Source organism: Coregonus clupeaformis, chromosome 5 (assembly GCF_020615455.1).
Source record: "Coregonus clupeaformis isolate EN_2021a chromosome 5, ASM2061545v1, whole genome shotgun sequence".
In the NCBI taxonomy this organism is placed as follows: domain Eukaryota; kingdom Metazoa; phylum Chordata; class Actinopteri; order Salmoniformes; family Salmonidae; genus Coregonus; species Coregonus clupeaformis.
In genome coordinates this window covers 1032464-1048703 of record NC_059196.1, presented here as the reverse complement: position 1 = coordinate 1048703, position 16240 = coordinate 1032464, and the positions used below count along the sequence as shown (strand labels likewise).

The following is a 16240-nucleotide window of genomic DNA, read 5'->3' as shown; positions in this document are numbered from 1 at the left end:
ACTTGAATTGCCCTGCCAATGTTGTTCTTCTCAGGCCATTTTGAAATGATATTTCAAAAATGTAGGTAGGCCTATATGATCACACTGGTAATATATAATTTGTTGTATTACTTGTGAGGAACAGCTGAGTGAGCATAATAATTAGCTCTTTGCTGTATTCGTTGAGTCTCTCTAGTCATGGTTTTAAAAGTTTTTAAATCTCACATTCTCATTTTTACAGTCTATTGCGCGAGGAAACTGTGCAGACACGGTGATCTGAGCTATCTGATTGGCCAGCCGTAGACGCAGTGTTGCCAACTCCTTAGTAAGGAAAGTAGCTATTGGCTGTCCTAAAAGTCGCTAGAAGTCGCTAAATGATGTAATCACCTAATTTGCATAATTTGCCATGTGCATGTAATCGTGATGGAAGCTGTAGGAGAGAGGAATAACGTCCTGGGAGAGACAAAAAGTGAGTAAAAAACACCCTACATTTACATCCCGCCCTGAATGTAAACCAGGGCGGGATCAGCCAGCGGCGGCTTCCCGCATGCGCGATTTATTTGCAGTCTGGAGGTGGAGTGGTGAACATCTCCTGCTCTGACTGCAGCTGGGAGGGACTGCTACGCAAGGACTGGGCCGCCAGTCAGTCATTTTACTTCTACTTGAGTAAAATGTAATTAAAGTAACTGTACTTCTACTTGAGTAGAATATTTCAGTCGTCTTTCCACCACTGATGACGAGTGAGTGAAAGAGGGAGTTTGTGCAGTGAGTTAGGGAAAGAGTGAGTGAATGAAAGAGTGTGAATGGGTGAGTGAGTGAATGTCAGCCGGTCCCATGGACAAGTAACAAGTAATAGAGGGATGAATGAGGGACTGAATGGTTGAAAAAAGAAGACATGTTTATTTCTAGAGTCTGAAGTATATAGAAGTCTGGCAACTTTATTGCTTATGCACTTTATTTTGTATCGTAAAAAAAAAAAATCTATACATTTTAATTGCTTTGAATGTTTGTTTTCAAATGTTAATAATTTTACATACAGATGTGCCTTGTTATAACTCATAAAATACTTTCATTCATTGCCTCTTTCTTTTTCAATTGAATGCATGGAAAATATCGTGTCACAACGTTCAGGTAATTTGAGCAAAATCAGCTAATTATCAAGGTCAATGTTTATATTTTAAAAGTAACTCAATTAAATGTATTCAGAGGTACTTTTTAAATTAGCTACATTTTACTTGAGTAGTTTTTTTACACCATTCATTTGACTTCTACTTGAGTAAAATTGTATTAAATTAACAGTACTTCTACTTGAGTAAGATATTTTAGTACTCTTTCCACCCCTGGTTTTTTATTCCAATCAACATGATCAAGGCAACAAACCGCATCAGCTCCACTGCCATATCCACATGATCTATAACCACGAGATTACATTATCTAAAATATGAATGGATGCACTGTTCAGTGCTGGCACAATTATTATACAACCAATGAATGCACAACAGCCCCATTGAGGAACATGTACTTTTTCCCATCAGTCTTGAATTGCCCAGTAAGCCTATGCTTCTTCATCCTGTTTGCCACTTCATGATTGAATTGATTCCAACATGCACAGTTTTGGGTGGGTCCTTTAATTATGTTCCAGATATGATATCTACTAGGGCAGAGTGGAACACCCTTAGTAACGTGTGGTAAGAACTTAGAAGTTAATGCACAAGATCAGTCCTATATACTAATCACACATGAGTAAGCACTTTTAGAATGTCTTTGACACTGTTGGTTGATTTAAAGGGCAAGTCCACGCAAAAATCATCTTGCACACTGAGGAGAGCTTGAGTCACAGGGGGAGGCTTTCACGGGAGTCCACACAGATTCTCACTGACTTCCCATAGCTTCTTGGCCACAGCGTCATCTCTGGCCTTAGGATAGAGGTTCCTGACTGTACAGTTAGAGAAGTAGCGTCCAGAGAGGGGCTCCAGGCCCTCCTGCAGGGCACAGTGCAGGGTGGTCTGAGACCCCGCCACAGTGTTCTTGAAGAACAACATGGAGAAGGGCTTCAACAGCATTAATAATACAGAGTTGGCGTAACGGCCCAGCTCAGTTTCGATTATACCTAGGAGAAAAAGACACAAGGACTAGAGTTGAGTTATCCATCCATAAAACATTTTTTTAAATTATATTTCAGTCATTTAGTAGACACTCTTATCCAAAGCAACTTGCATTAGTGCATTCATCTTAAGATAGCTAGGTGAGACAATAACATATCGCTTAAAGAGGTAGGTTTTTAGACGTTGACGGAAGATGGCCAGGGACTCCGCTGTCCTGACATTAGGGGAAGCTTGTTCCACCATTGGGGTGCCAGGACAGAGAAGAGGGGGAAGATTGTTCCACCATTGGGGTGCCAGGACAGAGAAGAGCTTTGACTGGAACATTAGGAATTTTATTATATTTTACATTCAACCTAGGTAGAACCAACTTGAAAGCTGCAGATACCATTACATTCAAACATTTTATACAGTCAAATTAAATTGGATGCCTGACTTGGCAGCACTGACCAGGGTGGAGGCTGTAGCAGGTAACGTTTGTGTCCTTCAGTCTCTTGGCCAGCTCATGCGTGAAGAGAACATTACACAGCTTGCTGTTGCAGTAGATGTTAAAGACATCCGTGGCAGACTTGCCAACACCTAACTCCTTGTGAGTGCTCAAGCAGTTGAAATCAATTTTGCCAAAATTATGACCCAAGGACGCCACGTTGACCACTCGACTCGGACCGCAGTCCTTCAGACGGTCCAGAAGCAGGATGGTCAACAGGAAGTGACCGATGTAGTTGACACCAAACATCATCCCCAAGCCGTCTTCTGTGGTGCCCTGCATGTAAATACCTGAGAGGAAACATGGAAACGAGCAATCACTCATCCACAATCACTTCTATGGGAGGTTGATGGGTGTTCAGGGTGCATCTTACAGTGAGGGAAAAAAGTATTTGATCCCCTGCTGATTTTGTACATTTGCCCACTGACAAAGGAATGATCAGTCTATAATTTTAATGGTAGGTTTATTTGAACAGTGAGAGACAGAATAACAACAAAAAAATCCAGAAAAACGCATGTCAAAAATGTTATAAATTGATTTGCATTTTAATGAGGGAAATAAGTATTTGACCCCCTCTCAATCAGAAAGATTTCTGGCTCCCAGGTGTCTTTTATACAGGTAACGAGCTGAGATTAGGAGCACACTCTTAAAGGAAGTGCTCCTAATCTCAGTTTGTTACCTGTATAAAAGACACCTGTCCACAGAAGCAATCAATCAATCAGATTCCAAACTCTCCACCATGGCCAAGACCAAAGAGCTCTACAAGGATGTCAGGGACAAGATTGTAGACCTACACAAGGCTGGAATGGGCTACAAGACCATCGCCAAGCAGCTTGGTGAGAAGGTGACAACAGTTGGTGCGATTATTCGCAAATGGAAGAAACACAAAAGAACTGTCTCCCTCGGCCTGGGGCTCCATGCAATATCTCACCTCATGGAGTTGCAATGATCATGAGAACGGTGAGGAATCAGCCCAGAACTACACGGGAGGATCTTGTCAGTGATCTCAAGGCAGCTGGGACCATAGTCACCAAGAAAACAATTGGTAACACACTACGCCGTGAAGGACTGAAATCCTGCAGCGCCCGCATGGTCCCCCTGCTCAAGAAAGCACATATACAGGCCCTTCTGAAGTTTGCTAATGAACATCTGAATGATTCAGAGGTGAAAGTGTTGTCGTCAGATGAGACCAAAATGGAGCTCTTTGGCATCAACTCAACTCGCCGTGTTTGGAGGAGGAGGAATGCTGCCTATGACCCCAAGAACACCATCCCCACCGTCAAACATGGAGGTGGAAACATTATGCTTTGGGGGTGTTTTTCTGCTAAGGGGACAGGACAACTTCACCGCATCAAAGGGACAATGGACGGGGCCATGTACCGTCAAATCTTGGGTGAGAACCTCCTTCCCTCAGCCAGGGCATTGAAAATGGGTCGTGGATGGGTATACCAGCATGACAATGACCCAAAACACACGGCCAAGGCAACAAAGGAGTGGCTCAAGAAGAAGCACATTAAGGTCCTGGAGTGGCCTAGCCAGTCTCCAGACCTTAATCCCATAGAAAATCTGTGGAGGGAGCTGAAGGTTCGAGTTGCCAAACGTCAGCCTCGAAACCTTAATGACTTGGAGAAGATCTGCAAAGAGGAGTGGGACAAAATCCCTCCTGAGATGTGTGCAAACCTGGTGGCCAACTACAAGAAACGCCTGACCTCTGTGATTGCCAACAAGGGTTTTGCCACCAAGTACTAAGTAATGTTTTGCAGAGGGGTCAAATACTTATTTCCCTCATTAAAATGCAAATCAATTTATAACATTTTTGACATACGTTTTTCTGGATTTTGTTGTTGTTATTCTGTCTCTCACTGTTCAAATAAACCTACCATTAAAATTATAGACTGATCATTTCTTTGTCAGTGGGCAAACGTACAAAATCAGCAGGGGATCAAATACTTTTTTCCCTCACTATAATAGTCTTAAGTAGCCTAATCTCCTCACAGCCTTTCCTTCATCCTGCATTGATGCAAAGGAACTGGACAGGTTTATTGGTTTCACCTGTCATGTCAGTGCAAATAAAGGAGAGGGTAGAGGGAAAGGAAGCCTTTTAGGACTATCGAGATACACCCAGAGAGAGAGAGTGGTCCAACAACACCACCTCAAGCCTCCTTTACCTGCATTGTTGATGAGCAGGTCCAATCTGGGCTCAGTCTTTAGGAAGGTTTTAGCAAAGGACCGAACAGACTTCAGACTCCCCAGATCCAAATGCATGAAGACCACCTCATTGCTCCCACTCTCCTACAGGACACACGCATTTCTTTGTTACTCTGTCCCAATTTCATTAAACAATTGATGCCCAGCCATTCATAGATCTAGCATTTTCCAAAATGCCTCTTTTCACTGCGATTTATGAGGGTTGTGAAGTAATAACAAAATCTGCGAATGTAAAGTAGGTCAGAGATTGTTGAACCTCTCCTCACCCTCTTGATGTCAGCGAGGGCGGCCTCTGCTCTCTGTTTGCTGCGGCAGGCCAGGATGACCCTGGCACCTCTCCTGGCCAGATCTAGTGCCGTCATCTTCCCTATGCCTGTGTTACTTCCTGGAGAATTAGTATTAGTATGATTAATGCAATGTAGGGGAGACCGGGGGCAATTGCATTTTTTTATTTTTTATTTTACTCTATTGCTCAGAGACTACTTGAACTATGGCAGTAATGTTTTTATATAAGAACTTACATCAGTCTCCTAATCATTCATACCATTTATAGGTCTGTACATAAAACGGTCGGATTACAATATTGATTTTAATCTGCAAAGTCCGGACGTTACATTTGCCCCCGTGCCAGGGGCAATTGTAACAGTAGCTAGGGAGAAATGTAACACCTAAAAAATAAACCAAATAATTATATTAACTTCAAATGCATTAATGTTTATTAATTATTACATTATAATAGACATACAGTATGTAATGAAGTACATAACCAATATTTACAGTAACACCCGTTTGTGGATGGCCATTCGGTTCCTCTCAAAACATCTGATTGTGCCCAAATTATATCTGTTTACGACATATTTAACACTCTACAGGACCCCAAGGCTATTTAATGTTAGTTTTGTATAATTCATAAAATCCTAAAGTTAAATAACTTTTTTTTTTCTTCATCATTTGGCTGCTTGGATCATGTTCATTTTAACACTGCGTTACAATTGCCCCCAACCCAGCAGCCGTTACACAAAACCTCATGTGCCTAGCAAGCGACAACAATTGTGACACGTCAATCATGTCAATGTTTATCTAACAGATAATTATGCTAGTTTGAATTCTTGGACATTACTGCTCAGGACACTACAAGAAAAATACAGTTGGTGGAAGAAAAAAAACGTTACCCCTAAAAAATAGTGAGATATTTGCCTGAAACTCTTCAAGCAGCGAGAGCACCTAAATGGGCATGTACTGAGAGAGTTCCATCACTCTAGTTTGTTTCTGTTTGGAGAAATTCAAGTTGTTACAATTGCCCCCGGTCTCCCCTTCAGCTTGCAGCAGAAAGAGTGATTTGTTGAGTTTTACAACCAGGGAAATCGTTAAAAAAAAATAATAATATACAAAGTCAAATGAATTTAAGAATGCTATATAGATTAAATTATGTATAGGCAAAGAACATTAAATCTACTCAACATTATTACATAACAGTGCCATGAACTTTCCTCCTGTGTCAATGAGGGGAAACACAGGAATCATTGACAAAAACAGGCTCACCTGTTACAATGACAGTTTTCCCATGCAGTTTCACATTGCTCTTGCATATTGCCCCTTTGACAAAGATATTATGAAAAATCATATAGGCTACCACTCCAGCCAAAAGAAGAAACACAGCCATTGAGCTTTCTGATCCTGTGCAGCACTCAGTAAAGAGAATCCATAGAACACACTGCTCACGCCAGAATTCCTTACTGCGCAGTTATTCTCATGGTTACTCTATTGAGCAAAGAGCTCTACTTTCTGTTGATTTCCGAGAAAGCTTAAACCACACCCCCTTGGACTGCACAGGCAAATTGTAGTTTTACTTCCTTCTTTGCTTTATTTGGATTCTTCTACTGAAGCTTCCATGCTCATCTCGCTCTCTCTTTCTTTCTGCAGGGCAGGCATGAGTGCTGCCTTTCAATTCTAATTTAGGATGACAAATAGTTAGGAGGATACTTAGGCAGAAGCTATGAATAGTACAGTTTGAGCCATCATAAAACAATCAAGAGCAAACAAATTATTAATAGTTTAGGTTAATTTACTGTTTTGTAAGAAATATAAATAAAAACATGTCCCTAATTAAATGTCCCATAAATCAATGTTAGGTAAGAAAAAGCAAGCGCTTCATCCATATATTTCTATGTATGTACATTTTAAAAAATCATAATCCAAAAAATTACGGTTTCATTTTGAAAGAACACAGCATATTGGTTAGTAGCTTGCAGTCCAGTTAAAACTGCTGAGTCAGAGTGAGTTTCTTAAGATGATAGCCCACTCAGACTCTCACTGACTTCCCATAGCTTCTTGGCCACTGCGTCGTCTCTGGCCTTAGGATAGAGGTTCCTGACTTTACAGTTGGAGAAGTAGCGTCCAGAGAGGTGCTCCAGGCCCTCCTGCAGGGCACAGTGCAGGGTGGTCTGAGACCCCGCCACAGTGTCCTTGAAGAAGAACATGAAAAAAGGCTTCATCAGCATCATGGCCACCTTGTTGATGTCGCGAGCCAGCTCAGAGTTGATTGCTCCTGAAAAACAAAATAAACACACGCCCCTGTAGGTTAAAACTTTGCATGCTTATACATTTACAGTGGGGGGAAAAAGTATTTAGTCAGCCACCAATTGTGCAAGTACTCCCACTTAAAAAGATGAGAGAGGCCTGTAATTTTCATCATAGGTACACGTCAACTATGACAGACAAATTGAGAAAAAAAATCCAGAAAATGATTTTTTATGAATTTATTTGCAAATTATGGTGGAAAATAAGTATTTGGTCACCTACAAACAAGCAAGATTTCTGGCTCTCACAGACCTGTAACTTCTTCTTTAAGAGGCTCCTCTGTCCTCCACTCGTTACCTGTATTAATGGCACCAGTTTGAACTTGTTATCAGTATAAAAGACACCTGTCCACAACCTCAAACAGTCACACTCCAAACTCCACTATGGCCAAGACCAAAGAGCTGTCAAAGGACACCAGAAACAAAATTGTAGACCTGCACCAGGCTGGGAAGACTGAATCTGCAATAGGTAAGCAGCTTGGTTTGAAGAAATCAACTGTGGGAGCAATTATTAGGAAATGGAAGACATACAAGACCACTGATAATCTCCCTCGATCTGGGGCTCCACGCAAGATCTCACCCCGTGGGGTCAAAATGATCACAAGAACGGTGAGCAAAAATCCCAGAACCACACGGGGGGGACCTAGTGAATGACCTGCAGAGAGCTGGGACCAAAGTAACAAAGCCTACCATCAGTAACACACTACGCCGCCAGGGACTCAAATCCTGCAGTGCCAGACGTGTCCCCCTGCTTAAGCCAGTACATGTCCAGGCCCGTCTGAAGTTTGCTAGAGTGCATTTGGATGATCCAGAAGAGGATTGGGAGAATGTCATATGGTCAGATGAAACCAAAATATAACTTTTTGGTAAAAACTCAACTTGTCGTGTTTGGAGGACAAAGAATGCTGAGTTGCATCCAAAGAACACCATACCTACTGTGAAGCATGGGGGTGGAAACATCATGCTTTGGGGCTGTTTCTCTGCAAAGGGACCAGGACGACTGATCCGTGTAAAGGAAAGAATGAATGGGGCCATGTATCGTGAGATTTTGAGTGAAAGCCTCCTTCCATCAGCAAGGGCATTGAAGATGAAACGTGGCTGGGTCTTTCAGCATGACAATGATCTCAAACACCCCCCCCGGGCAACGAAGGAGTGGCTTCGTAAGAAGCATTTCAAGGTCCTGGAGTGGCCTAGCCAGTCTCCAGATCTCAACCCCATAGAAAATGTTTGGAGGGAGTTGAAAGTCTGTGTTGCCCAGCGACAGCCCCAAAACATCACTGCTCTAGAGGAGATCTGCATGGAGGAATGGGCATAAATACCAGCAACAGTGTGTGAAAACCTTGTGAAGACTTACAGAAAATGTTTGACCTGTGTCATTGCCAACAAAGGGTATATAACAAAGTATTGAGAAACTTTTGTTATTGACCAAATACTTATTTTCCGCCATAATTTGCAAATAAATTCATTAGAAATCCAACAATGTGATTTTCTGGAATTTTTTTTCTCATTTTGTCTGTCATAGTTGACGTGTACCTATGATGAAAATTACAGGCCTCTCTCATCTTTTTAAGTGGGAGAACTTGCACAATTGGTGGCTGACTAAATACTTTTTTTCCCCACTGTACTATTCAGCCACCTGGGGATGCAAAATAAATACTGCATTTCAACTGATCAATAAAGGACAAGTCCTAATCTATACTTGGGCACAAGCTTTCATACATACTGAGGTGTAGTGTACGGACCTGGGTGGAGGGTGTAGCAGGTAACTTTTGTGCCCTGCAGTCTCTTGGCCAGCTCATGGGTGAAAAGAACATTACACAGCTTGCTGTTGCAGTAGGTGTTGAAGACATCCATGAATGAATCACCAACTCCCACCTCCTTGTGAGTGTTCAAACAGTTGAAGTCAATGGTGCCGAAGTTATGACCCACGGACGCCACGTTGACCACTCGACTCGGACCACACTTATTCAAACGGTCCAGAAGCAGGTTGGTCAACAGGAAGTGACCGATGTGGTTGACACCAAACATCATCCCCAAGCCGTCCTCTGTGGTGCCTGGCATGTAAATACCTGAGACAAAGGGGAAGTAACTATTTACATTTTGGTTTCCAAAAATGATACCAGCTGCCTCACTTCCAAAATTTATACACTGGTGTCAGAATTGGGATATTACATGGGTAATATTGGACGGGTGTTACATGTGCCATGGTTGGTGGGCTTGGGTAGTTGAGACAGCAGTCCAGCAAGCTCTTTTGGCTTGAGCATAATGTGTAGCCTACAACACCTGTTCAATCTCTGTGACATGTTCAATCTCTGTGACATGTTCAATCTCTGTGACATGTTCAATCTCTGTACACAGGCTCTTGTGAAACTTCACTAAGCACTAACTTCAAGTCCCTCTGGAAAAGTCTGTACATGACTAAATGAAATGTCATGTCATTATAGTGTCGTATAAGGTTGCGTGTATTGAAAGAAGGTCGTAGCGCTGCTGCAAACAACTAGTACAAGTCACACCTGCATTGTTGATGAGCAGGTCCAATCTGGGCTCAGTCTTTAGGAAATGTTCAGCAAAGGAGCGAACAGACTTCAGACTCCCCAGATCCAGATGCATGAACACCACCTCATTGCTCCCACTCTCCTACAGGAAACATTTCTATGTTACTGTACTATTTTCATACACACAAATTATAATTGAGAAATCCTAAAACCGCTGCAGAAAAACAAAATGTGACTAGCCATAACCTACTGTCAATTATTATTATATGGTGAATCTCCTCTCACCCTCTTGATGTCAGCGAGCGCGGCTTCTGCTCTCTGTTTACTGCGGCAGGCCAGGATGACCCTGGCACCTCTCTTGGCCAGATCTAGTGCCGTCATCTTCCCTATGCCTGTGTTACTTCCTGGTGTAAAAAATTATTAAAGAACAATCTTACATGTGAGGGTGAATAATGATATTACTCTTTTTAATTTAGGCAGGTGGGAAGAGCAGAAAACATGCTATTTTCGTCTTTGGTCTTTAAATTCCAACAGTAATGAAATAGGAATGAAAAAGCACTTACCAGTTATGATGACAGTTCTCCCATGCAGTTTTGCTTTACTTTTGCAACTCTTTCCTTTAACGACAACACTGTGGTAAATAAATGCAATCCCGACTACCACACCGACAACAAGCAAAAAGGTAGACATCCTTGTCTCTCCTGTGTGAAAACATCTTTGCTTTCAAGAGCGTGTGCAAGCTAATTTGTACTCATGGGAGAGCTCCTGTGAAAATATAACACACACCTTATCAGCTACACAATGGTTTGAGTTTATGTGGTGATTGCGCAACTGGATAAACCGGAGTCTCTACTCTCTCAGGGCATGGCCCATGGAACAGTTAAAATAGTCAAATCCGAGAAAATTTGTTTTACCATTAGACCTACAGTACCAGTTAAAAAAAAAGTTTGGACACACCTATTCATTCAAGGGTTTTTCTTTATTTTTACTATTTTCTACATTGTAGAATAATAGTGAAGACATCAAAACTATGAAATAACACATACAGTGAGGGAAAAAAGTATTTGATCCCCTGCTGATTTTGTACGTTTGCCCACTGACAAAGAAATGATCAGTCTATAATTATAATGGTAGGTTTATTTGAACAGTGAGAGACAGAATAACAACTAAATCCAGAACAACGCATGTCAAACATTTTATAAATTAATTTGCATTTTAATGAGGGAAATAAGTATTTGACCCCCTCTCAATCAGAAAGATTTCTGGCTCCCAGGTGTCTTTTATACAGGCAACGAGCTGAGATTAGGAGCACACTCTTAAAGGAAGTGCTCCTAATCTCAGTTTGTTACCTGTATAAAAGACACCTGTCCACAGAAGCAATCAATCAATCAGATTCCAAACTCTCCCCCATCCATGGCCAAGACCAAAGAGCTCTCCAAGGATGTCAGGGACAAGATTGTAGACCTACACAAGGCTGGAATGGGCTACAAGACCATCGCCAAGCAGCTTGGTGAGAAGGTGACAACAGTTGGTGCGATTATTCACAAATGGAAGAAACAAAAATAACTGTCAATCTCCCTTGGCCTGGGGCTCCATGCAAGATCTCACCTCGTGAGGATCTCACGGGAGGATCTCACGGGAGGATCTTGTCAATGATCTCAAGGCAGCTGGGACCATAGTCACCAAGAAAACAATTGGTAACACACTACGCCGTGAAGGACTGAAATCCTGCAGCGCCCGCAAGGTCCCCCTGCTCAAGAAAGCACATATACAGGGCCGTCTGAAGTTTGCCAATGAACATCTGAATGATTCAGAGGAGAACTGGGTGAAAGTGTTGTAGTCAGATGAGACCAAAATCGAGCTCTTTGGCATCAACTCAACTCGCCGTGTTTGGAGGAGGAGGAATGCTGCCTATGACCCCAAGAACACCATCCCCACCGTCAAACATGGAGGTGGAAACATTATGCTTTGGGGGTGTTTTTCTGCTAAGGGGACAGGACAACTTCACCGCATCAAAGGGACGATGGACAGGGCCATGTACCGTCAAATCTTGGGTGAGAACCTCCTTCCCTCAGCCAGGGCATTGAAAATGGGTCGTGGATGGGTATTCCAGTATGACAATGACCCAAAACACACGGCCAAGGCAACACAGGAGTGGCTCAAGAAGAAGCACATTAAGGTCCTGGAGTGGCCTAGCCAGTCTCCAGACCTTAATCCCATAGAACATCTGTGGAGGGAGCTGAAGGTTCGAGTTGCCAAACGTCAGCCTCAAAACCTTAATGACTTGGAGAAGATCTGCAAAGAGGAGTGGGACAAAATCCCTCCTGAGATGTGTGCAAACCTGGTGGCCAACTACAAGAAACGTCTGACCTCTGTGATTGCCAACAAGGGTTTTGCCACCAAGTACTAAGTCAGAGAGGTCAAATACTTATTTCCCTCATTAAAATGCAAATCAATTTATAACATTTTTGACATGCGTTTTTCTGGATTTTTTTTGTTGTTATTCTGTCTCTCTTGTTCAAATAAACCTACAATTAAAATTATAGACTGATCATTTCTTTGTCAGTGGGCAAACGTTCAAAATCAGCAGGGGATCAAATACTTTTTCCCCTCACTGTATGGAATCATGTAGTAACCCAGAAAAGTGTTAAACAAATCAAAATATATTTTATATGTGAGATTCTTCAAAGTAGCCACCCTTTGCCTTGATGACAGCTTTGCACACTCTTGGCATTCTCTCAACCAGCTTGACCAGGAATGCTTTTCCAACGGTCTTGAAGGAGTTCCTACATAGCACTTGTTGGCTGATTTTCCTTCACTCTGCGGTCCATCTTATCCCAAACCATCTCAATTGGGTTGAGGTTGGGTGATTGTGGAGGCCAGGTCATCTGATACAGCACCCCATCACTCTCCTTCTTGGTCAAATAGCCCTTACACAGCCTGGAGGTGTGTTGGGTCATTGTCCTGTTGAAAAACAAATGATAGTCCCACTAAACCCAAACCAGATGGGATGGTGTATCGCTGCAGAATGCTGTGGTAGCCATGCTGGTTAAGTGTGCCTTGAATTCTAAATAAATCACTGATAGTGTCACCAGCAAAGCACCTCCACACCATCACACCTCCTCCTCCATGCTTCACGGTGGGAACCACACATGCGGAGATTATCCGTTCACCTACTCTGCATCTCACAAAGACACCGCGGTTGGAACCAAACATCTCAAATTTGGACTCATCAGACCAAAGGACAGATTTCCACCGGTCTAATGTCCATTGCTCATGTTTCTTGGCCCAAGCAAGCCTCTTCTTATTATTGGTGTCCTTTAGTAGTGATTTCTTTGCAGCAATTCAACCATGAAGGCCTGATTCACGCAGTCTCCTCTGAACAGTTGATGTTGAGATGTGTCTGTTACTTGAACTCTGTGAATAATTTATTTGGGCTGCAATCTGAGGTGCAGTTAACTCTAATGAACTTATCCTCTGCAGCAGAGGTAACTCTGGGTCTTCCTTTCCTGTGGCGGTCCTCATGAGAGCCAGTTTCATCATAGCGCTTGATGGTTTTTGCGACTGCACTTGAAGAAACTTTCAAAGTTCTTGAAATCTTCTGGATTGACTGACCTTCATGTCTTAAAGTAATGATGGACTGTCGTTTCTCTTTGCTTATTTGAGCTGTTCTTGCCAAAATATGGACTTGGTCTTTTACCAAATAGGGCTATCTTCTGTATACCACCCCTACCTTGTCACAACACAACTGATTGGCTCAAACACATTAAGGAAAGAAATTCCACAAATTAACTTTTAACAAAGCACACCTGTTAATTTAAATGCATTCCAGGTGACTACCTCATGAAGCTGGTTGAGAGAAGGCCAAGAGTGTGCAAAGCTGTCATCGAGGCAAAGGGTGGCTACTTTGAAGAATCTCAAATATAACATATTTTGATTTGTTTAACACTTTTTTGGTTACTACATGTTTCCATATGTGTTATTTCATAGTTTTGATGTCTTCACTATTATTCTACAATGTAGAAAATAGTAAAAATAAAGAAAAACCCTAGAATGAGTAGGTGTGTCCAAACTTTTGACTGGTACTGTACATAAATTGCAACTGTTACCTTTGACATAGAGCTGTACATGACCACCACCTACTGGATAGTTCTCACAACATGATTACTACTGAAATAAAATCATTTTAGATTGTTGAGCCCATGTCTCATGAAAGTAATCAAAAATAACAGAGGCATTTTAAAGTTTTAAGTTTGTTCTTTAAAAAATCTTTCTGTATTTACAATGTTTTAACAAACAGGCAGAAACAGACAAAGACCGCTTATTTACAGAGTACAAGAGTGTTAAAATGAGGGCTAAAACGATCCGACACTATTTACACCATGGATTTCAGCATGGAGGACACAGGACTCGGAACAGGTTTAACAACAAACCTTTCTGCAACACTCCCAAATATCACAAAAGGAGTCCATGGAAGGTACTGTACACCGTACAAACTGACCACAATGATTTATGTACAGCAGTGGAGGTTGGTGGGAGGAGCTATAGGAGGACGGGGTCATTGTAATGGCAGAAATTGAATAAATGGAACGGGATCAAACACAACAAGCAAACGTAAATCACATTTGACTCAATTCCATTTATACCTTTCTAGCCATTACAACGAGCCTGTCCTCCTATAGCTCCTCCCACCAGCCTACACTGATGTACAGGCGATCCAACTGAAAAGCACCGAATCAATCATATTTACATTAATATACTATACATAAAAATGTGTGTATAAGCATGTAAGTGTGCATGAATGTATGGCTAGCTACCTGTGGTGCAAACATATCAACAACAACAACAAATATGTGAGTACCACAATTTCAAAATCACAAAATAAAATGTTTGGGCTACATGAGCTGGCTGAAAAATAAGGAAATGTTATACACTGCTCAAAAAAATAAAGGGAACACTTAAACAACACAATGTAACTCCAAGTCAATCACACTTCTGTGAAATCAAACTGTCCACTTAGGAAGCAACACTGATTGACAATACATTTCACATGCTGTTGTGCAAATGGAATAGACAACAGGTGGAAATTATAGGCAATTAGCAAGACACCCCCAATAAAGGACTGGTTTTGCAGCTGGTGACCACAGACCACTTCTCAGTTCCCATGCTTCCTGGCTGATGTTTTGGTCACTTTTGAATGCTGGCGGTGCTTTCACTCTAGTGGTAGCATGAGACGGAGTCTACAACCCACACAAGTGGCTCAGGTAGTGCAGCACATCCAGGATGGCACATCAATGCGAGCTGTGGCAAGAAGGTTTGCTGTGTCTGTCAGCGTAGTGTCCAGAGCATGGAGGCGCTACCAGGAGACAGGCCAGTACATCAGGAGACGTGGAGGAGGCCGTAGGAGGGCAACAACCCAGCAGCAGGACTGCTACCTCCGCCTTTGTGCAAGGAGGAGCAGGAGGAGCACTGCCAGAGTCCTGCAAAATGACCTCCAGCAGGCCACAAATGTGCATGTGTCTGCTCAAACCGTCAGAAACAGACTCCATGAGGGTGGTATGAGGGCCCGACGTCCACAGGTGGGGGTTGTGCTTACAGCCCAACACCGTGCAGGACGTTTGGCATTTGCCAGAGAACACCAAGATTGGCAAATTCGCCACTGGCGCCCTGTGCTCTTCACAGATGAAAGCAGGTTCACACGGAGCACGTGACAGATGTGACAGAGTCTGGAGACGCCGTGGAGAACGTTCTGCTGCCTGCAACATCCTCCAGCATGACCGGTTTGGCGGTGGGTCAGTCATGGTGTGGGGTGGCATTTCTTTGGGGGGCCGCACAGCCCTCCATGTGCTCGCCAGAGGTAGCCTGACTGCCATTAGGTACCGAGATGAGATCCTCAGACCCCTTGTGAGACCATATGCTGGTGCGGTTGGCCCTGGGTTCCTCCTAAAGCAAGACAATGCTAGACCTCATGTGGCTGGAGTGTGTCAGCAGTTCCTGCAAGAGGAAGGCATTGATGCTATGGACTGGCCCGCCCGTTCCCCAGACCTGAATCCAATTGAGTACATCTGGGACATCATGTCTCGCTCCATCCACCAACGCCACGTTGCACCACAGACTGTCCAGGAGTTGGTGGATGCTTTAGTCCAGGTCTGGGAGGAGATCCCTCAGGAGACCATCCGCCACCTCATCAGGAGCATGCCCAGGCATTGTAGGGAGGTCATACAGGCACGTGGAGGCCACACACACTACTTAGCCTCATTTTGACTTGTTTTAAGGACATTACATCAAAGTTGGATCAGCCTGTAGTGTGGTTTTCCACTTTAATTTTGAGGGGGACTCCAAATCCAGACCTCCATGGGTTGATACATTTGATTTCCATTGATCATTTTT

The 16240-nt window shown here is 42.8% G+C and overlaps 2 protein-coding genes across 2 annotated transcripts; both read right to left on the bottom strand.

Annotated features, from left to right (window-relative positions):
* Positions 1-856: 856 nt before the first annotated feature.
* Positions 857-6526, bottom strand: LOC121558193 (dehydrogenase/reductase SDR family member 13). The gene is made up of 5 exons (XM_041871687.2): positions 6319-6526; positions 5043-5161; positions 4737-4860; positions 2532-2858; positions 857-2089 (listed from the first exon to the last, which is right to left on the bottom strand). Exons 1-5 carry the CDS (start codon positions 6437-6439, stop codon positions 1830-1832), a joined length of 951 nt encoding a protein of 316 aa, XP_041727621.2. The 5' UTR covers positions 6440-6526; the 3' UTR covers positions 857-1829.
* A 146-nt stretch (positions 6527-6672) lies between these two features.
* LOC121558183 (dehydrogenase/reductase SDR family member 13-like) lies at positions 6673-10633 on the bottom strand. Its single transcript, XM_041871680.2, has 5 exons — positions 10414-10633; positions 10136-10254; positions 9869-9992; positions 9098-9424; positions 6673-7324 (listed from the first exon to the last, which is right to left on the bottom strand). The coding sequence occupies exons 1-5, from the start codon at positions 10538-10540 to the stop codon at positions 7062-7064; spliced, it is 960 nt and encodes a 319-aa protein (XP_041727614.1). The 5' UTR covers positions 10541-10633; the 3' UTR covers positions 6673-7061.
* Between the last annotated feature and the right edge of the window lie 5607 nt (positions 10634-16240).